Source organism: Pseudophryne corroboree, chromosome 8 (assembly GCF_028390025.1).
Source record: "Pseudophryne corroboree isolate aPseCor3 chromosome 8, aPseCor3.hap2, whole genome shotgun sequence".
Lineage (NCBI taxonomy): Eukaryota > Metazoa > Chordata > Amphibia > Anura > Myobatrachidae > Pseudophryne > Pseudophryne corroboree.
In genome coordinates this window covers 19,245,478-19,268,771 of record NC_086451.1, presented here as the reverse complement: position 1 = coordinate 19,268,771, position 23,294 = coordinate 19,245,478, and the positions used below count along the sequence as shown (strand labels likewise).

The window sequence follows — 23,294 nt, the reverse complement described above, 5'->3', positions numbered from 1 at the left end:
ACCCTTGAAATACTACTTGAATGAAACAGGGATCCACCTGTGAGCGAGCCCACTGATCGCTGAAATTTTTGAGACGGCCCCCCACCGTACCTGGCTATACCTGTGGAGCCCCCGCGTCATGCTGTGGACTCAGAGGAAGCGAGAGAAGAATTATGATTCTGGGAACAGGCTGACTGGTGCAGCTTTTTCCCTCTTCCCTTGTCTCTGTACAGAAAGGAAGCGCCTTTGACCCGCTTGCTTTTCTGAAGCCTAAAGGACTGTACCTGATAATACAGTGCTTTCTTAGTCTGTGAGGAAAACTGAGGTAAAAATATTTCTTCCCAGCTGTTGCTGCGGATACGAGGTCCCAGAGACCATCCCCAAATAATTCCTCACCCTTATAAGGCAGAATCTCTATGCGCCTTTTAAAGTCAGCATCACCTGTCCAGTGACAGGTCTCTAATACCCTCCTGACAGAATGGACATTACATTCATTTTGGATGCCAGCCGGCAAAATATCCCTCTGTGCATCCCTCATATATAAGACGACGTCTTTAATATGTTCTCATGTTAGCAAACTAGTATGTTTGACAGGGTCACCGACCACGCTGCAGCAGCACGCTCTGCAGGTTTCAGTCTAGTACCTGAGTGTGTAAATACAGACTTCAGGATAGCCTCCTGCTTTTTATCAACAGGTACCTTCAAAGTGGCTGTTCCTAAAACGGCAGTGCCACCTATTTTGACAACCGTGTGAGCGCCTTATCCACCCTAGGGGATATCTCCCAGCGTAACTTATCCTCTGGCGGGAAAAGGTACGCCATCAGTAACTTTTTTGAAATTACCAGTTTCATATCAGGGGGAACCCACGCTTCTCACACACTTCATTCATTCATCTGATGGGGGAACAAAACACTGCCTGCTTTTTCTCCCCAAACATAAAAACCCATTTTTAGAGGTTAATGTCAGAAATGTGTAACACATTTTTTATTGCCGGGATCCAGTCACGGATGTTCCTAGTGGATTGTGTATATGTCTCAACCTTGACGACACTGGAGTCAGACTCCGTGTCGACATCTGTGTCTGCCATCTGAATGAGCGGGCGTTTTTGAGCCCCTGATGGCCTTTGAGACGCCTGGGCAGGCGCGGGCTGAGAAGCCGGCTGTCCCACAGCTGTTACGTCATCCAGCCTTTTATGTAAGGAGTTGACACTGTCGGTTAATACCTTTCACCTAACCATCCACTCTGGTGTCGGCCCCACAGGGGGCGACATCACATTTATCGGCATCTGCTCCGTCACTATATAAGCCTCCTCCTCAAACATGTCGACACAGCTGTACTGACACACCGCACACACACAGGGAATGCTCTGACTGAGGACAGGACCCCACAAAGCCCTTTGGGGAGACAGAGAGAGAGTATGCCAGCACACACCAGAGCGCTATATAATGTGGGGATTAACACTATAACTGAGTGAAATTTCCCCAATAGCTGCTTGTATATACAATATTGCGCCTAAATTTAGTGCCCCCCCTCTCTTTTTAACCCTTTGAGCCTGAAAACTACAGGGGAGAGCCTGGGGAGCTTTCTTCCAGCTGCACTGTGAAGAGAAAATGGCGCCAGTGTGTCTGAGGGAGATAGCTCCGCCCCTTTTCCGCGGCCTATTCTCCCGCTTTTTTATGGATTCTGGCAGGGGTATTTACCACATACATAGCCTCTGGGGCTATATATTGTGGTATTTTTGCCAGCCAAGGTGTTTTTATTGCTGCTCAGGGCGCCCCCCCCAAGCGCCCTGCACCCTCAGTGACCGGAGTGTGAAGTGTGCATGAGGAGCAATGGCGCACAGCTGCAGTGCTGTGCGCTACCTTGGTGAAGACTGATGTCTTCTGCCGCCGATTTTCCGGACCTCTTCTTGCTTCTGGCTCTGTAAGGGGGACGGCGGCGCGGCTCCGGGACCGAACACCAAGGACTGGGCCTGCGGTCGATCCCTCTGGAGCTAATGGTGTCCAGTAGCCTAAGAAGCCCAATCCGGCTGCAAGCAGGCGAGTTCGCTTCTTCTCCCCTTAGTCCCTCGCTGCAGTGAGCCTGTTGCCAGCAGGTCTCACTGAAAATAAAAAACCTAATTCTATACTTTCTATCTAGAGGCTCAGGAGAGCCCCTAGTGTGCATCCAACCTCGGCCGGGCACAAGATCTAACTGAGGCTTGGAGGAGGGTCATAGTGGGAGGAGCCAGTGCACATCAGGTGGTCATAAATCTTTCTAGAGTGCCCAGCCTCCTTCGGAGCCCGCTATTCCCCATGGTCCTTTCGGAGTTCCCAGCATCCACTAGGACGTTAGAGAAAGGTGCATTAATGTATTTAGTAAAAGCTGCAGGAGGACTCGACAGCCAAGCACATTAAAAATATCTGAAGGTGGAACAATGTGTCAGGGGCCGGAACCACAGCCACCAAGACCTAATACTAAGGGGCAGGGGCACAGTTCGTTGTGAAGACGGGCCTTATACAGAAACTGTGCCAAGCACCAAAGGGGAGGTGGTTGCACCATCTTGGGGGAGTAATTACACCTGCTTGGTGGGACCAGACCCCACACAAACCCAGGTAATTTGTACCTGTCCTCCCCCTCCTCCGCTCTCAATGCCCCTGGCGGGAGCGGGTCAGTGGTATAAGTAGCACTTATAAACAGGCTTGCCATACTGTCCCTTTAAACCGGGGCACTCATAAATTACACATGTTTTGTGGCTGGCTGACTGCAAGCCTGCATGTCACCTGGTTTTAATCAGCCACAGAACCTGCGTAATCCTTGAGTGTCCCGGTTTAAAGGGATAGTATGGTAAGCCTAATTATAAATTCTTATTTAATAACAAAGTTCAATGAATACACATGAATTTGCAATTAGCAGCAGATCAAATGTCCAAGCAACATATTGTTGTACCAAATAGAAACAATATAGATTTTCCGCGCATTTAGCTTGTGTTCCGCTGCAGTCTGGTTTTTTCCACGAATCCCTTCTCTTCCCATCTCAGTGACCTCATCACTAAATGCCTATGAAAAGCAACAGAGTTTATTGTGCATTCTTACTTTGCGTGTGCACACACTTGCTTAGTGTAACTTCTAGAATAATATAATGCAGCTGTGTGTTAGAAGAGGTTTGTGTATCCGCACCATGTGATTATACTGTACAAAGCCGGACAGTATTTTGTCTCAGGTGCGATCGGTGCACATAAGAAAATTGTAAAAGGTTTTCAAACGTTCTGTTTTCTTGTATAGTAATAATCTGCAGGACAAAAGGCCGTTTCGCTTCAACCGCCCTTGTTACTTGTTTCTTTATAAAACACTGATGTAAATGACAATGTGGAGACCCGGCCCTGATTCTGAGACCGATGCAGGTGGAACTGCACGCTGGATTCGCGGATATCTGCATACTGCGCTAGCAGCAAAAAGAAAAGCAGATTTGTGGAAGGGCAAGCGGACGCCGGTGAAACGTGCGTTGCTGAGGGCAGGATGGTCTTCCACGCACAGTAGCACGGATATTTGGCATACGCGAATGGAGTCTCACATAAGGAAGTAGGCTACCGTGCCTGTATGGTAAAGCATCCGCGGTTGCATCAGACTAAGGATCAGACCCACTATGTGCATTGAGTACAGCTGGACACTGTTATATCCATGCTGATATTATACTAGTTCTGAGCAGCGGAGCGAAGCAACCAATGAGGAACATTTATAAAAAAAAAACAATACTCACGGTAACCTGCATCTTCAAAACTATGCTATAAGTGTGATAGATGTTTTCCGCTATGTCCCTCAGTGACATTGAGCGATGTCCCTCAGTAGCTCCACCCTCTGGTAGGTGGCGTGCTGAGTGATTGGCGCAGTGCAGCGTTGCTTAGAAACCAGTTTAATGTGCACATTTGCTGGATCAGAGGCACCTTCCCTGCTCTCCACATCCATCACCTCGTCTGCCAGTCACTTGCTCCTCAGTCAACGACAAGAGGAAGTGGGCGACAATTTGCTGACAGTCCCTACCCGCTTCCACTTTCCAGTGTCAGAAAAGCGGCTTTGACGGACAGTCGGGAGTCATAGTACGAGGTTATCGCGTTACGCCAGAGAATAAATAACTACTTCCCCTGCCACCCTCTAGATGCTGCCAGGTGGGGAATACATAATGAGGTTAAAAGGGATCACCGCATCCTTCTGCCAGAGGCCAACAGAGATCCAAAAATACAAAACTAAACTGAAAAGTTCCTGTAGCAGCAAAGTTCCTCCGTTCACAGTTTCCAGACTTATCCCAGGAATCCCTCATGCATCAGAAAATTAGGAGACCGGACACTCGAGTGCTGCTGTGCAGCCTTTGTCATGACATATATTTCTTTTTAGTTCCATTACAGGCACAATTTATATGTAACACCTAAACAATATAAAAAAATGAATGCACATAAACCCTCCTATTCACTTTCCTACCAAGCCCAGGGCCCGGCCTTAATGTAGACTTTTCTGAAAGCAAACACCTCCCCCACCCACATCACACCCCTGACAAGATCCAGCCTTTGTTCCCCGTAGCCCAAAAGAAATAAGGCATTAGGTGAGGAGACACAGAGGCTACAACAACATGGAGGCACATTCGTCCACACAGTAGCAATGCACCCAATGCAGCAGCTACAGCCACGTTGTACACAAGGCACCGCCTGTTTATGTAAAAGGCACAAAGAAAATATAGTTAGAAACCTTTATGTCAGTTATATCCTTACATTAGCTTTACATTATATTAAGTACAATAGATTTTACACAGACCTTTTCCGTCAAACCTAATAAGCAGTATATATATCTGATAATAAGCAGCTCATATATTCTATGTCAGCAAACAGGTGGGGGCTTTCCTCATTATGAAAGTGCCCCAGGTACAAAAATAAGTGCTTTAAGGAGTGAGTTTGCATCTATACCATAAGGAGTTATTTCATTCCTTCACAAATAAGAATGACGAGAAGGGTCCACAGCTGCAATCCTGCATAAACTGGGGTCTACAGCAGGAGAACTGCGCCACCTACAGGTAGGAAAACTGAGCAGCAATAATTTACCTGTGGCTTTTGCATGTCATACCTTTCAGTAGACCCCTCTGTGTACCCTAATTCCCCCAGAACCTCTGTCCTGTCAGTTACGTCCGTCGGGCATTTACTAACACTAAACCTGCAGCATAACTCAAACCCTGACTGAGAGAACAGTCACATTGCATATGTACTATAGGACCAGGACCAATATACGGGGACTCTGAAATAATCTGCAATGACCACCATTGCACTATACATATGAGAAAATAGGAAAAGGAAAAATAGGAAATAGGAAAATAGGAAAAGAGATTACACCAGCTCTTTGCTGGTGGAATTCTGTAAAAAAAATAAAATAGTTTTTTGTGCAATCTGCGGGGTCATTCCAATTAGGTGCGACTTCACACGAGAATTCTCCAAGCCAATTAAAATGCCTACTCGCGGTACTCGCAGCGGGGGGTTGCAAATTGTCAGCCATATGCCATTTGAGAGAAGGGCATGAAAAAGGTGGGGTGACCTTCCTAGACCCCAAAAAAGTGACAATTTTGTTTGCAGAATCATACAGAGGCTGTTAGTTTGTATAAGGAAAGTATTGGAGGTATATAAACAGTGTGAAATGTCTGATTTATGCATTAAGAAAACAAAATTGCTAAAAAGCAAACTTTCACATGAAAAAAAAAATGCCAAAAAAAAAAGTAGGAAAAAGAAGCTTTAGGGGTACTTTGAGATAACGTTAAAAAATTCTAAAAAGCAATTGTTTAAAAAATAGACTAATTAAAGTTAGGGTGCATAAAGCAATACAAAAGTTGATTTAGAAGTGATTTGAGGCCATTTTTTAAACACCCCCAAAATGACATGTAATTATTGGACTAATTAAGCTAACCTCTAATTGCCTAATTAGTCATTAGGGAGGGGGGTGTCTTTGGTCCAAGGGGTTCAGCACGGTGTCCCAACATTTTATTCTTAAATAAGGATTTTCCCCACATTTCACCCTCAGTGAGGTGCAAACGGAAAAATATGAGTTTACTCTGCCAGGGTAAATGCGAGTTTCTAATACCCCTTTCACACATGCAGCTATATCCCGTTTTTTTGCACGTAAACATGCATCAACCTGGGATTTCTGCACGCATTAAAGGAAACGACCGACCAGGGTCATGGAGCTGAGACCCGGGAATTTGCCAGCTTGCTAGACCCGGCAAATTCCCGGGTCACATCTGAAAGCAGCAGAATTGGATTGCAACATGAATTTGCATAGAAATCTTCAACTTGCACTTCAGTGGATTGACCCCTGAATGTCTTCGTGTCCCCATCTTTCTTATGGGCGGGGTTAGAGCATGCAACAGACTGAAATGTAAGCAGCAGAAGGAGCCAGATCCTCCAGCAGTACATAGCAGCGCCAGAAGCACCCCATATCCATCCTCCTCTTCTGTTCTCGGCTGCTCAGCTGCCTGCAAGCACTGCAAAAAACCATCTCCTGATTGCCCGCTGCGCTTTAAAGTGCGTGGAGCAGATTGCCGCAGAGCCAGCTATAGGTGCAGCCACTCGGTTCTGATAGACCCGATATATTATTCAATATAGCCGTGTTTCTGGATCGAACCGCTGCTTCTGTAATCTGACGACCTGCTCTGACCTTAAGTCCTGAGGGCAACCATAGATCCGAATGACTACATACATCTATAATGAATTACTGTGAGTTACAGTGCACTTACATTACTCTTAATGTAAGCACATTTATGTGTGCACTGCACATAAACTACATTTTCTGGGGTGGAGTTACTGTCAGACTATAAAAGAACGGCGTCCCTTTGTCCTCACGCCGGCCTCCTCTTTTCGCTTAGCTGGGGACTCGGGCTGGAAGTTCTGTAAGCGTCTGTGTAATTGCAAACATAGGGGCTAATTCATGTTTGTACGTGATGGCCGATTATCCTGAAACGGGGCGATTATGGGCAAAGTGCGCATGTGCCGTGATCGCAATGCACATGCGCAAAAGTAATTCCAGTCTCTTTGGGGCTTACTCATCATTCCTTAAAGTACTTTTGTGTACAGGTCTCTTACGGTGACTTTCATTCATCAAACTTTGCCTGTGGGAAACTACTGTACGCCACCTTCAGACAGCTTCCGTTCCCGAAGCCCAGCGCCTTCCTAAGGGAAGTAGGTCCTGGCTTCGAGGATTCAGACTCCTCTGCCCCTCTGCTCTGCGTCCCCTCCAGCACCGAACATACGTGAACTCAGTGTATGCATGCGCGCTAACACACGTTACCGAATATACCCCTAAATCCCTGATAAGCAAAAGGTGAGGCTGCTGTGAAGATAAGGGAAGCATCTCTTTTATAGCGGGCCAATAATTCCACCAATAAGAAACGTAAATTATAAGAGGGACACTGTGAAAGGGCCTCACGCAGTGTCCCCACGCCGTTCCGACAGCACAGAGCAAGTATAAACGGTTTTCTCCCTGTCATTATTATGCAATGCCTGCGGCATTTGGGACGCCGTCAGCATAGAGCCGGAGGGAGAAGTATAAAAATTATATATCCGGAATAAGCAGCTAGAACAATGTAGAATTCCCTAAAACTATTATATAGCAAAATACAGCGACTGGCCCACTGTAATGGGAGGAATATTCATCTATGGGATATATTGCAGGACTAGGTTATTCGTAACACGAAAAATTCTGCAATGGATGCTAAATTTAAGCAATGACGCTCTAGGGCCCGCTGTGGCCCCACTTATATGTGGGCGGAAGCTATTAACACCCCACCTGAGCGGTGAATGGATTCTTAGGGGCCTCATCTGTAAGGGCTAGCAAACCTTAAACTATTTTATTTTATACACCCCTCGAGTAACGTGCATGGACCACTCCCAGCTGGCAGTCTCCAGTGGCCGCACACTTCTGTCATGGTGTCCTGCAGGCAAGGGCGTAGTTACCATAGGTGCAGGCAGTGCAGCTGCTGTGGGGCCAGAGCTGAGAGGGGCCACCTTCCCTGTCACAGTTACATGTGTTATATACAGGGTGTAGCTACCATATGTGCAGGGAGTGCAGCTGCTATGGGCCCAGAGCTGAGAGGGGCCACCTTCCCTGTCACAGTTACATGTGTTATATACAGGGTGTAGCTACCATAGGTGCAGGGAGTGCAGCTGCTATGGGGCCCAGAGCTGAGAGGAGCCACCTTCCCTGTCACAGTTACATGTGTTATATACAGGGTGTAGCTACCATAGGTGCAGGCAGTGCAGCTGCTATGGGGCCCAGAGCTGAGAGGGGCCACCTTCCCTGTCACACTTACATGTGTTATATACAGGGTGTAGCTACCATAGGTGCAGGGAGTGCAGTTGCTATGGGGCCCAGAGCTGAGAGGGGCCACCTTCCCTGTCACAGTTACATGTGTTATATACAGGGTGTAGCTACCATAGGTGCAGGGAGTACAGCTGCTATGGGGCCCAGAGCTGAGAGGGGCCACCTTCCCTGTCACAGTTACATGTGTTATATACAGGGTGTAGCTACCATAGGTGCAGGCAGTGCAGCTGCTATGGGGCCCAGAGCTGAGGGGCCACCTTCCCTGTCACAGTTACATGTGTTATATACATGGTGTAGCTACCATAGGTGCAGGGAGTGCAGCTGCTATGGGGCCCAGAGCTGAGAGGAGCCAACTTCCCTGTCACAGTTACATGTGTTTTATACAGGGGCGTAGCTGCCATAGGTGCAGGGAGTACAGCTGCTATGGGGCCAGAGCTGAGAGGAGCCAACTTCCCTGTCACAGTTATATGTGTTATATACAGGGTGTAGCTACCATAGGTGCAGGGAGTACAGCTGCTATGGGGCCCAGAGCTGAGAGTGGCCACCTTCCCTGTCACAGTTATATGTGTTATATACAGGGTGTAGCTGCCATAGGTGCAGGGGGTGCAGCTGCTATGGGGCCCAGAGCTGAGAGGAGCCACCTTCCCTGTCACAGTTACATGTGTTATATACAGGAGTGTAGCTACCATAGGTGCAGGAAGTGCAGCTGCTATGGGGCCAGAGCTGAGAGGGGCCACCTTCCCTGTCACAGTTACATGTGTTATATACAGGGTGTAGCTACCATAGGTGCAGGGAGTGCAGCTGCTATGGGGCCAGAGCTGAGAGGGGCCACCTTCCCTGTCACAGTTACATGTGTTATATACAGGGTGTAGCTACCATAGGTGCAGGCAGTGCAGCTGCTATAGAGCCCAGAGCTGAGAGGGGCCACCTTCCCTGTCACAGTTACATGTGTTATATACAGTGTGTAGCTACCATAGGTGCAGGGAGTGCAGCTGCTATGGGGCCCAGAGCTGAGAGGGGCCACCTTCCCTGTCACAGTTACATGTGTTATATACGGGGGTGTAGCTACCATAGGTGCAGGGAGTGCAGCTGCTATGGGGCCCAGAGCTGAGAGGAGCCACCTTCCCTGTCAAAGTTACATGTATTATATACATTTTTGCCATTGGGTAGTATGTAGGGGTCCTTTCAAAATTTTTCCTTGGGGCCTGCAATATATCTAGGTATGCCCCTGGACCTGCTCATTGTAGTGTGGTATAAAATGAACTGGAGGGCATTTGAATGTTATAAATAGAATATGAGCCGGGGCACTGTAATGAGGCACAATATGAACAGGGAGTACTATATAACATAATGTGAATTGGGGGTACTGTGCGGCATAATGTGTACTGGCAGCTCTGAAATGTGACATAGGGTAAACTTAAGCACTACTGCGATTCATAAGGCACTACTATGGGGCATAACATTAAATAAGGCTCTACTATGGTTCATAAAATGAAATAGGGCACTATTATAGGGCATAAAATTAACAACTGCTGCAGAGAAGTGTCTCTCTAGAAGCATTGGGACGGGGGGCCCTTCAAAATGTTGCTATGGGGCCCACAAAGTTCTGGCTACGCCTCTGCCTGCAGGGGTACAATAGTCCTGTCGCCCTTCTCTATAGTCTGTAGACAGTGGAGACTGCCAGCTGTTGGGAGTACCAGCTGTCTGTAGCCCCGCACGACCAATGGAGAGGCAGATATAAAATGAGAATCATTACAGATGAGGTTCACCAGTCAGTAAATCCCGTCTCGCTTTTTCCCGCTCTGTTCTCCATAATCTTTATAATCCTCTCTGCGAAATGCTTCTGCTCCCCAGCACGCGGAGGAGTTTATAAGGGGTGTAGTGAGGTCTTTGGTTCTAAAAAATGTGCCAGTAAGCCTCCCTGCCGCTCAGTTCAGTGTGTGTATTGCAAACAAACGTCAGTAAAAACTGTCAGTAATAAATCCCAAAAAAAGGCCAATCAGCATTTGTACCTTGTATAAGTGCTTTCTTCATATTTGCAGCAATAATTCATGAAAAGTGTCCGAAGCAACTCACCGAGCCTCTCATTACCTACGAGAAAACCTCCCCAGCGTCCTCAGCGAACCTTCCTTTGGTTATTACTAACATACACAATATATACTTCTAGTTATCGATCGGGGTCAATATGGCGTGGTTCCATCCCACTCTACCAGGTACTGGACTTTGCCCTCGGGGGTGATCCTCCGCGCCAGCACTTGGTATTTTTCTCCACACGCCAACCTCCCCGCAGCGCCAAAGTAATTTGTGATGGAGGTTTTGAGGTGAGGCAGAGACCGGTCGTCCTCACTGATGCTTTCAGTCAGGGTTAGGGTGTGACAGCCTAGGCCATTGTCAGGGAAGGCCGAGGTCCGGGTGTACTCTACGGCTTCAGGGCCACAGCCGTTGGCTCTGTCTGAGAGATCCGCGGGCCGCCTCTTCGACTCGAAGGAAGTGTGCAGCTTCGAGGTCAGCTTCCTCTTCCTGCTCCCTACGTGACCTCTGTAAGAAGAAGAGAAGGCTTTAGTATGTAACGGCAATTGTTTAAACACCGCAGGCGGTGACCGCCAACAGCGGCACAGATGATACACCTGCGGATTGAGAATGGCGCCCCCCGCTTACCGCGACTCGTACGACAGGCTGGTGGAGGCAGAGCCGGAGGTGCTGGCCGCATCATTGGAATCCAGATCCGATGTGAAGTTCTGTCCAGAACTAGCACTGAAAGACAATGACATGAGCGACAGTAAGACGGGGAAGCCCTTATTGTATGAGTTACCGTTATATTACGTATGCAGACCCAGCCTGTCCGCACAGCCCCCTCCATTAGGTCACATTTGTATAGCTCTGATAAGAAAGATGGACGCACAATGCAAAACTGGCTATATTATGTGTATAACGCACAAGTGATGCTAATATGCGTATAAACTCCTGCACATAATATATGTATAAACACATGAGTGCTCACTAGGGAAACCTGTGTATTATAAGGAATAATGGCCCCCCCTGCGCTAAATTATTACAGACACGATTTCTGAGATCTATAGAACAATGCTCGTCTGCTGCATTTACAGTGCCTTCTAATATACATAGAAATGGCAGAAGTGGGCGCAATATCACGGGCAGCATGGTGGTGCAGTGGTTAGCTTTGCTGCTTCACTGAAGACATGGGTTAGATTCCGACCAGTGCTACATCTGTGTGGAGTTTGTGTGTTTCCCGTAATTTGGGATTCCTTCAGGTGTTCTGGCCTCCTCCCACAAGCGTACTGCTAGGATATTTGGCTTCTGCCAAAAATAATAAGCCCTAGTGTGTGTACATGTAACAGGGAATAGAGGGGGTAATTTCGAGTTGATCGCAGAAGCAAATTTGTAAGCAGTTGGGCAAAACCATGTGCACTGCAGGGGGGCGGATGTAACATGTGCAGAGAGAGAGTTAGATTTGGGTGGGTTATATTGTTTCTGTGCAGGGTAAATACTGGCTGCTTTATTTTTACACTGCAATTTAGATTTCAGTTTGAACACACCACACCCAAATCTAACGCTCTCTGCACATGTTACATCTGCCCCACCTGCAGTGCACATGGGGGGTCATTCCGAGTTGATCGCTCGCTGCCAATTTTCGCAGCGCAGCAATCAGGTGAAAAAACGACATTTCTGCGTATGCCCCGCAATGCGCACGTGCGACGTACGGGTACAAAGCTCTCTGTGGTTGTGCACAGGTTCTAGCGAAGTTTTCCTTCGTACTGGCGGCCGCAAGAAGATTTACAGGACGGGGGCGTTTCTGGGTGTCAACTGACCGTTTTCAGGGAGTGTTTGCAAAAACGCAGGCGTGTCTGAAAAAACGCAGGCGTGGCTGGGCGTTCGCTGGGCGGGTGTATGACGTCAAATCCGGATACGAATAGGCTGAAGTGATCGCAAGCGCTGAGTAGGTTCAGAGCTACTCCGAAACTGCACAAACTGTTTTTGCAGAGCTCGGCTGCACAATCGTTCGCACTTCTGCTAAGCTAAAATACACTCCCCAGTGGGAGGCGGCATAGCGTTTGCACGGCTGCTAATACTAGCTAGCGAGCGATCAACTTGGAATGACCCCCATGGTTTTGCCCATTAGCTAACAAATTTGCTGCTGCGATCAGGTCTGAATTACCCCCATAGAGTGTAAGCTCCACTGGTTCAGGGACTGATGTGAATGACAGAAAAAGTCTCTGGAAAGCGCTGCAGTATATGTGTGCGCTATATAAATAACTGGCAATAGATAAATAATAAATACATGAACATCTATAGATGATATCGGTCTGAGCGATGAACTTACAGCACAAGTCATACTCATGTGCATCTAACCTCAATGCTTTACTCTCATGTTATATATTATATACTGTATACTGTATATTATATACCTTTTCAGACTTTGGATTTCATCCAGGGTAAAATCAAAGATGCTGGCCAGATGGTGATTTGTGCTCCACGCAGACGTAAAGTCGCTCTGCAACGCATAAAGGGGGGAGTGAGGTTACTGCGCCGCTCCCAGCATCCGGTTATACAGCCGTGCGGACTGAACGGGATATAAGTCAATAAGTAACATGTTCTGCTATAGGCTCCTCCGGCTGTCGCTGCATCACGGGAGCAGGAAGACGCTACAGTCACAGTCCTGACGCTGCCACCACTGTGCCCAGCTGCAGCGGGGTTCACTACGGGTGGCCGGCGGTCGGGCTCCCGGCGACCAGCATCCCGGCGCCGGGAGCCCGACCGCCGGCTTACCGACAGCTTGGCGAGCGCAAATGAGCCCCTTGCGGGCTCGCTGCGCTCGCCACGCTACGGGCACGGTGGCGCGCTACGTGCGCCACACTATTTTATTCTCCCTCTATGGGGGTCGTGGACCCCCACGAGGGAAAATAAGTGTCGGTAAGCCGGCGGTCGGGCTCCCGGCGCCGGTATACTGAGCGCCGGGAGCCCGACCGCCGGCAAACAGAAGACCACCCGCTGCAGCGGACTCTTTGTAATATCTCCCATGAAACGCTGTCATCTATACACAGACAGGACTCATGTATACACAGAGGGGAACCAAAAGCACATCGGACTGAAAAAATAAGAATTTACTTACCGATAATTCTATTTCTCGTAGTCCGTAGTGGATGCTGGGGACTCCGTCAGGACCATGGGGATTAGCGGCTCCGCAGGAGACAGGGCACAAAAGTAAAAGCTTTAGGATCAGGTGGTGTGCACTGGCTCCTCCCCCTATGACCCTCCTCCAAGCCTCAGTTAGGATACTGTGCCCGGACGAGCGTACACAATAAGGAAGGATTTTGAATCCCGGGTAAGACTCATACCAGCCACACCAATCACACCGTATAACCTGTGATCTGAACCCAGTTAACAGCATGATAACAGAGGAGCCTCTGAAAAGATGGCTCACAACAATAATAACCCGATTTTTGTAACAATAACTATGTACAAGTATTGCAGACAATCCGCACTTGGGATGGGCGCCCAGCATCCACTACGGACTACGAGAAATAGAATTATCGGTAAGTAAATTCTTATTTTCTCTGACGTCCTAAGTGGATGCTGGGGACTCCGTCAGGACCATGGGGATTATATTAAAGCTCCCAAACGGGCGGGAGAGTGCGGATGACTCTGCAGCACCGAATGAGAGAACTCCAGGTCCTCCTCAGGCAGGGTGTGCCCCTGACCAAGTATCAGCTCGGCAAAGTTGTAAAGCCGAGACCCCTCGGGCAGCCGCCCAAGATGAGCCCACCTTCCTTGTGGAATGGGCATTTACATATTTTGGCTGTGGCAGGCCTGCCACAGAATGTGCAAGCTGAATTGTACTACACATCTAACTAGCAATCGTCTGCTTAGAAGCAAGAGCACCCAGTTTGTTGGGTGCATACAGGATAACAGCAAGTCAGTTTTCCTGACTCCAGCCGTCCTGGAAACTATATTTTCAGGGCCCTGACAACATCTAGCAACTTGGAGTCCTCCAAGTCCCTAGTAGCCGCAGGTACCACAATAAGCTGGTTCGGGTGAAACACTGACACCACCTTAGGGAGAAACTGGGGATGAGTCCGCAGCTCTGCCCTGTCCGAATGGACAATCAGATATGGGCTTTTTTGAGACAAACGCCGCCAATTCTGACACTCGCCTGGCCGAGGCCAGGGCCAACAGCATGGTCACTTTCCCTGTGAGATATTTCAAATCCACAGATTTGAGCGGTTTAAACCAATGTGATTTTAGGACTCCCAGAACTACGTTGAGATCCCACAGTGCCACTGGAGGCACAAAAGGGGGTTGTATATGCAGTACTCCCTTGACAAACTTCTGGACTTCAGGAACTGAAGCCAATTCTTTCTGGAAGAAAATCGACAGGGCCGAAATTTGAACCTTAATGGACCCCAATTTGAGGCCCATAGACACTCCTGTTTGCAGGAAATGCAGGAAACGACCGAGTTGAAATTTCTTCATGGGGCCTTCCTGGCCTCACACCACGCAACATATTTTCGCCACATGTGGTGATAATCTTGTGCGGTCACCTCCTTCCTGGCTTTGACCAGGGTAAGAATGACCTCTTCCGGAATGCCTTTTTCCCTTAGGATCCGGCGTTCAACCGCCATGCCGTCAAACGCAGCCGCGGTAAGTCTTGGAACAGACATGGTACTTGCTGAAGCAAGTCCCTTCTTAGCGGCAGAGGCCATGAGTCCTCTGTGAGCATCTCTTGAAGTTCCGGGTACCAAGTCCTTCTTGGCCAATCCGGAGCCACGAGTATAGTTCTTACTCCTCTACGTCTTATAATTCTCACTACCTTGGGTATGAGAAGCAGAGGAGGGAAGACATACACCGACTGGTACACTCACGGTGTTACCAGAACGTCCACAGCTATTGCCTGAGGGTCTTTTGACCTGGCGCACTACTTGTCCAGTTTTTTGTTCAGGCGGGACGCCATCATGTCCACCTTTGGTCTTTTCCAACGGTTCACAATCATGTGGAAGACTTCCCGATGAAGTCCCCACTCTCCCGGGTGGAGGTTGTGCTGAGGAAGTCTGCTTCCCAGTTGTCCACTCCCGGAATGAACACTGCTGACAGTGCTATCACATGATTTTCCGCCCAGCGAAAAATCCTTGCAGTTTCTGCCATTGCCCTCCTGCTTCTTGTGCCGCCCTGTCTGTTTACGTGGGCGACTGCCGTGATGTTGTCCCACTGGATCAATACCGGCTGACCTTGAAGCAGAGGTCTTGCTAAGCTTAGAGCATTGTAAATTGCCCTTAGCTCCAGTATATTTATGTGGAGAAAAATCTCCAGACTTGATCACACTCCCTGGAAATTTTTTCCCTGTGTGACTGCTCCCCAGCCTCTCAGGCTGGCCTCCGTGGTCACCAGCATCCAATCCTGAATGCCGAATCTGCGGCCCTCTAGAAGATGAGCACTCTGTAACCACCACAGGAGAGACACCCTTGTCCTTGGAGATAGGGTTATCCGCTGATGCATCTGAAAATGCGATCCGGACCATTTGTCCAGCAGATCCCACTGAAAAGTTCTTGCGTGGAATCTGCCGAATGGAATCGCTTCGTAATAAGCCACCATTTTTCCCAGGACTCTTGTGCAATGATGCACTGACACTTTTCCTGGTTTTAGGAGGTTCCTGACTAGCTCGGATAACTCCCTGGCTTTCTCCTCCGGGAGAAACACCTTTTTCTGGACTGTGTCCAGAACCATCCCTAGGAACAGCAGACGTGTCGTCGGAAACGGCTGCGATTTTGGATATTTAGAATCCACCCGTGCTGTCGTAGAACTACTTGAGATAGTGCTACTCCGACTTCCAACTGTTCTCTGGACCTTGCCCTTATCAGGAGATCGTCCAAGTAAGGGATAATTAAGACGCCTTTTCTTTGAAGAAGAATCATCATTTCGGCCATTACTTTGGTAAAGACCCGGGGTGCCGTGGACAATCCAAACGGCAGCGTCTGAAACTGATAGTGACAGTTCCGTACCACGAACCTGAGGTACCCTTGGAGAGAAGGGCAATTTGGGACATGGAGGTAAGCATCCTTGATGTCCAGGGACACCATATAGTCCCCTTCTTCCTGGTTCGCTATCACTGCTCTGAGTGACTCCATCTTGATTTGAACCTTTGTATGTAAGTGTTCAAATATTTCAGATTTAGAATAGGTCTCACCGAGCCGTCTGGCTTCAGTACCACAATATAGTGTGGAATAATACCCCTTTCCTTGTTGTAGGAGGGGTACTTTGATTATCACCTGCTGGGAATACAGCTTGTGAATTGTTTCCAATACTGCCTCCCTGTCGGAGGAAGACGTTGGTAAAGCAGACATCAGGAGCCTGCGAGGGGGAGACGTCTCGAATTTCCAGTCTGTACCCCTGGGATACTACTTGTAGGATCCAGGGGTCCACTTGCGAGTGAGCCCACTACGCGCTGAAACTCTTGAGACGACCCCCCCACCGCACTTGAGTCCGCTTGTACGGCCCCAGCGTCATGCTGAGGACTTGGCAGAAGCTGTGGAGGGCTTCTGTTCCTGGGAATGGGCTGCCTGCTGCAGTCTTCTTCCCTTTCCTCTATCCCTATGCAGATATGACTGGCCTTTTGCCCGCTTGCCCTTATGGGGACGAAAGGACTGAGGCTGAAAAGACGGTGTCTTTTTCTGCTGAGATGTGATTTGGGGTAAAAAAGGTGGAGTTTCCAGCTGTTGCCAAGGCCACCAGGTCCGATGGACCGACCCCAAATAACTCCTCCCCTTTATACGGCAATACTTCCATGTGCCGTTTGGAATCTGCATCACCTGACCACTGTCGTGTCCATAAACATCTTCTGGCAGATATGGACATCGCACTTACTCTTGATGCCAGAGTGCAAATATCCCTCTGTGCATCTCGCATATATAGAAATGCATCCTTTAAATGCTCTATAGTCAATAAAATACTGTCCCTGTCAAGGGTATCAATATTTTCAGTCAGGGAATCCGACCAAGCCACCCCAGCGCTGCACATCCAGGCTGAGGCGATCGCTGGTCGCAGTATAACACCAGTATGTGTGTATATACCTTTTTAGGATATTTTTCAGCCTCTCAGCTGGCTCCTTGAGGGCGGCCCTATCTGGAGACGGTACCGCCACTTGTTTTGATAAGCGTGTGAGCGCCTTATCCACCCTAAAGGGTGTTTCCCAACGCGCCCTAACTTCTGGCGGGAAAGGGTATACCGCCAATAATTTTCTATCGGGGGAAACCCACGCATCATCACACACTTCATTTAATTTATCTGATTCAGGAAAAACTACAGGTAGTTTTTTCACACCCCACATAATACCCTTCTTGTGGTACTTGTAGTATCAGAAATATGTAACACCTCCTTCATTGCCCTTAACATGTAACGTGTGGCCCTAAAGGAAAATACGTTTGTTTCTTCACCGTCGACACTGGAGTCAGTGTCCGTGTCTGTGTCGACTGACTGAGGTAAATGAGCGTTTTACAGCCCCTGACGGTATTTGAGACGCCTGGACAGGTACTAATTTGTTTGCCGGCCGTCTCATGTCGTCAACCGACCTTGCAGCGTGTTGACATTATCACGTAATTCCTTAAATAAGCCATCCATTCCGGTGTCGACTCCCTAGAGAGTGACATCACCATTTCAGGCAATTGCTCCGCCTCCTCACCAACATCGTCCTCATACATGTCGACACACACGTACCGACACACAGCACACACACAGGGAATGCTCTGATAGAGGACAGGACCCCACTAGCCCTTTGGGGAGACAGAGGGAGAGTTTGCCAGCACACACCAAAAACGCTATAATTATACAGGGACAACCTTTATATAAGTGTTTTTCCCTTATAGCATTTTAATATATATATACATATCGCCAAATAAGTGCCCCCCCTCTCTGTTTTAACCCTGTTTCTGTAGTGCAGTGCAGGGGAGAGCCTGGGAGCCTTCCCACCAGCATTTCTGTGAGGGAAAATGGCGCTGTGTGCTGAGGAGAATAGGCCCCGCCCCCTTTTCGGCGGGCTTCTTCTCCCGTTTTTCTGAGACCTGGCAGGGGTTAAATACATCCATATAGCCCCCAGGGGCTATATGTGATGTATTTTTAGCCAGAATAAGGTACTATCATTGCTGCCCAGGGCGCCCCCCCCCAGCGCCCTGCACCCTCAGTGACCGCTGCTATGAAGTGTGCTGACAACAATGGCGCACAGCTGCAGTGCTGTGCGCTACCTTATGAAGACTGAAGAGTCTTCTGCCGCCGTTTCTGGACCTTCACTTTTCGGCATCTGCAAGGGGGGTCGGCGGCGCGGCTCCGGGACGAACCCCAGGGTGAGACCTGTGTTCCGACTCCCTCTGGAGCTAATGGTGTCCAGTAGCCTAAGAAGCCAATCCATCCTGCACGCAGGTGAGTTCACTTCTCTCCCCTAAGTCCCTCGATGCAGTGAGCCTGTTGCCAGCAGGACTCACTGAAAATAAAAAACCTAACAAAACTTTTACTCTAAGCAGCTCTTTAGGAGAGCCACCTAGATTGCACCCTTCTCGGCCGGGCACAAAAATCTAACTGAGGCTTGGAGGAGGGTCATAGGGGGAGGAGCCAGTGCACACCACCTGATCCTAAAGCTTTTACTTTTGTGCCCTGTCTCCTGCGGAGCCGCTAATCCCCATGGTCCTGACGGAGTCCCCAGCATCCACTTAGGACGTCAGAGAAATACATTTTACGGGTGACCATTACCACGTGCGCTGGCATTCCGTGCCCAGTGAGTGGGAGTTATCAGGAGGACGTATAGAAAACTGTGGACAGGTCTTCAGCAGACACAGAGGAAGTCGCCCCCTCGTCCACTGCACACCCTGCACCCGTTACAGATACAACACTGAGCAGACATACGGCTATATGATGACGGATAGCCGTTCCCATGACGGAAGAACCCCTTACTCCGCACAGATATATAGAAACACAGGGGGATGAGCTGTCAGATGGATGTGGATCATCAAATCGACAATGTTTGGGTCGACCACTATAGGTCGACAGTCACTAGGTCGACAGTTTGAAGGTCAACAGGGTTTCTAGGTCGACAGGGTTTCTAGGTCGACAGGTCAAAAGATCGACATGAGTGGGGGGTTTTGTGTCGTTTTCTGCGTACAGTGACCGGCAAGCCCAATTAGTGCACCGTGTCCCCTCGCTTTGCTCGCCATGCTTCGGGCAAAGTGCCGCACTCCACTGCCGCTTCGCTCGCCACAGATTACCGTTCCAATCGTAGTCCACGTGGATCGTGAAGTATGAAAAAGTTCAAAAAAAGAAGAAAAAAAAAAATAAGAATTTACTTACCGATAATTCTATTTCTCATAGTCCGTAGTGGATGCTGGGGACTCCATAAGGACCATGGGGAATAGCGGCTCCGCAGGAGACTGGGCACATCTAAAGAAAGCTTTAGGACTATCTGGTGTGCACTGGCTCCTCCCCCTATGACCCTCCTCCAAGCCTCAGTTAGGATACTGTGCCCGGACGAGCGTACACAATAAGGAAGGATATTGAATCCCGGGTAAGACTCATACCAGCCACACCAATCACACCGTATAACCTGTGATCTGAACCCAGTTAACAGCATGATAACAGAGGAGCCTCTGAAAGATGGCTCACAACAATAATAACCCGATTTTTGTAACAATAACTATGTACAAGTATTGCAGACAATCCGCACTTGGGATGGGCGCCCAGCATCCACTACGGACTATGAGAAATAGAATTATCGGTAAGTAAATTCTTATTTTCTCTAACGTCCTAAGTGGATGCTGGGGACTCCGTAAGGACCATGGGGATTATACCAAAGCTCCCAAACGGGCGGGAGAGTGCGGATGACTCTGCAGCACCAAATGAGAGAACTCCAGGTCCTCCTCAGCCAGGATATCAATTTTGTAGAATTTTACAAACGTATTTGCTCCTGACCAAGTAGCTGCTCGGCAAAGTTGTAAAGCCGAGACCCCTCGGGCAGCCGCCCAAGATGAGCCCACCTTCCTTGTGGAGTGGGCATTTACAGATTTTTGGCTGTGGCAGGCCTGCCACAGAATGTGCAAGCTGAATTGTACTACAAATCCAACGAGCAATAGTCTGCTTAGAAGCAGGAGCACCCAGCTTGTTGGGTGCATACAGGATAAACAGCGAGTCAGTTTTTCTGACTCCAGCCGTCCTGGAAACATATATTTTCAGGGCCCTGACAACGTCTAGCAACTTGGAGTCCTCCAAGTCCCTAGTAGCCGCAGGCACCACAATAGGTTGGTTCAGGTGAAAACGCTGAAACCACCTTAGGGAGAAACTGAGGACGAGTCCTCAATTCCGCCCTGTCCGAATGGAAAATCAGATAAGGGCTTTTACAGGATAAAGCCGCCAATTCTGACACGCGCCTGGCCCAGGCCAGGGCCAACAGCATGACCACTTTCCATGTGAGATATTTTAACTCCACAGATTTAAGTGGTTCAAACCAATGTGACTTTTGGAACCCCAAAAACTACATTGAGATCCCAAAGTGCCACTGGAGGCACAAAAAGGAGGCTGTATATGCAGTACCCCTTTTACAAACGTCTGAACTTCAGGGACTGAAGCTAGTTCTTTTTGGAAGAAAATTGACAGGGCCGAAATTTGAACCTTAATGGACCCCAATTTCAGGCCCATAGACACTCCTGTTTGCAGGAAATGTAGGAATCGACCCAGTTGAATTTCCTCCGTCGGGCCTTACTGGCCTCGCACCACGCAAAATATTTTCGCCAAATGCGGTGATAATGTTTTGCGGTTACATCCTTCCTGGCTTTGATCAGGATAGGGATGACTTCATCCGGAATGCCTTTTTTTCCTTCAGGATCCGGCGTTCAAAACCGCCATGCCGTCAAACGCAGCCGCGGTAAGTCTTGGAACAGACAGGGTCCTTGCTGGAGCAGGTCCCTTCTTAGAGGTAGAGGCCACGGATCCTCCGTGAGCATCTCTTGAAGTTTCGGTTACCAAGTCCTTCTTGGCCAATCCGGAGCCACGAATATAGTGCTTACTCCTCTCCATCTTATCAATCTCAGTACCTTGGGTATGAGAGGCAGAGGAGGGAACACATACACTGACTGGTACACCCACGGTGTTACCAGAGCGTCTACCGCTATTGCCTGAGGGTCCCTTGACCTGGCGCAATACCTGTCGAGTTTTTCCCAACGGTTTATAATCATGTGGAAGACTTCTGGGTGAAGTCTCCACTCTCCCGGGTGGAGGTCGTGCTGAGGAAGTCTGCTTCCCAGTTGTCCACTCCCGGAATGAATACTGCTGACAGTGCTATCACATGATTTTCCGCCCAGCGAAGAATCCTTGCAGCTTCTGCCATTGCCCTCCTGCTTCTTGTGTCACCCTGTCTGTTTACGTGGGTGACTGCCGTGATGTTGTCCTACTGGATCAACACCGGCTGACCTTGAAGCAGAGGTCTTGCTAAGCTTAGAGCATTGTAAATGTCCCTTAGCTTCAGGATATTTATGTGAAGTGATGTCTCCAGGCTTGACCATAAGCCCTGGATATTCCTTCCCTGTGTGACTGCTCTCCAGCCTCGCAGGCTGGTATCCGTGGTCACCAGGACCCAGTCCTGAATGCCTAATCTGCGGCCCTCTGGAAGATGAGCACTCTGCAACCACCACAGGAGGGACACCCTTGTCCTTGGTGACAGGGTTATCCGCTGATGCATCTGAAGATGCGACCCGGACCATTTGTCCAGCAGGTCCCACTGGAAAGTTCTTGCGTGGAATCTGTCGAATGGGATTGCTTCGTAGGAAGCCACCCTTTTACCCAGAACCCTTGTGCATTGATGCACTGAGACTTGGTTCGATTTTAGGAGGTTCCTGACTAGCTCGGATAACTCCCTGGCTTTCTCTTCCGGGAGAAACACCTTTTTTCTGGACTGTGTCCAGGAACATCCCTAGGAAACAGAAGACAAGTCGTCGGAACCAGCTGCGATTTTGGAATATTGAGAATCCAATCGTGCTGCCGCAACACTACCTGAGATAGTGCTACACCGACTTCCAACTGTTCCCTGGATCTTACCCTTATCAGGGAATCGTCCAAGTAAGGGATAACTAAAATTCCCTTCCTTCGAAGGGATATCATTTCGGCCATTACCTTGGTAAAGACCCGGGGTGTCGTGGACCATCCCTACGGCAGCGTCTGAACTGATAGTGACAGTTCTGTACCATAACCTGAGGTACCCTTGGTGAGAAGGGTAAATTTTGACATGAAGGTAAGCATCCTTGATGTCCCGAGACATCATGTAGTCCCCTTCTTCCAGGTTCGCAATCACTGCTCTGAGTGACTCAATCTTGAATTTGAACCTCTGTATGTAAGTGTTCAAAGATTTTAGATTTAGAATCGGTCTCACCGAGCCGTCTGGCTTCGGTACCACAATAGTGTGGAATAATACCCCGTTCCCTGTTGCAGGAGGGGTACCTTGATTATCACCTGCTGGGAATACAGCTTGTGAATGGCTTCCAAAACTGCCTCCCTGTCAGAGGGAGACGTCGGTAAAGCCGACTTTTGGAAACGGCGAGGGGGAGACGTCTCGAATTTCAATATGTACCCTTGAGATATTACCTGAAGGATCCAGGGGTCTACTTGCGAGTGAGCCCACTGCGCACTGAAATTCATTGAGAACGGGCCCCTACCGTGCCTGAGCTTGTAAGGCCCTAGCGTCATACTGAGGGCTTTGCAGAGGCGGGAAAGGATTTCTGTTCCTGGGAACTGGGTAATCTCTTCAGCCTTTTTCCTCTCCCTCTGTCACGAGCAGAAAAGAGGAACCTTTTGTCCGCTTGCCAACAAAGGACTGCGCCTGATAATACGGCGTCTTATTTTGAGAGGCGACCTGGGGTACAAACGTGGATTTCCCAGTTGTTGCCGTGGCCACCAGGTCTAAAAGACCGACCCCAAATGTCCCCTTTCAAAGGCAATACTTCCAAA

General features: G+C 48.9%; 1 protein-coding gene across 2 annotated transcripts in view; it reads right to left on the bottom strand.

Annotated features, from left to right (window-relative positions):
- Positions 1-10,311: 10,311 nt before the first annotated feature.
- The window catches only part of PHF19 (PHD finger protein 19), an 80,500-nt gene continuing 67,517 nt past the window's right edge, over positions 10,312-23,294 (bottom strand). For both annotated transcript variants that reach the window (XM_063935987.1, XM_063935988.1), the window contains exons 13-15: positions 12,734-12,819; positions 10,965-11,060; positions 10,312-10,844 (exon numbers count right to left, since the gene is read on the bottom strand). In XM_063935987.1, coding sequence (XP_063792057.1) covers positions 10,487-10,844; positions 10,965-11,060; positions 12,734-12,819 — 540 coding nt within the window. In that variant the 3' untranslated portion in view covers positions 10,312-10,486. The remainder of the gene's footprint in view (positions 10,845-10,964; positions 11,061-12,733; positions 12,820-23,294) is intronic.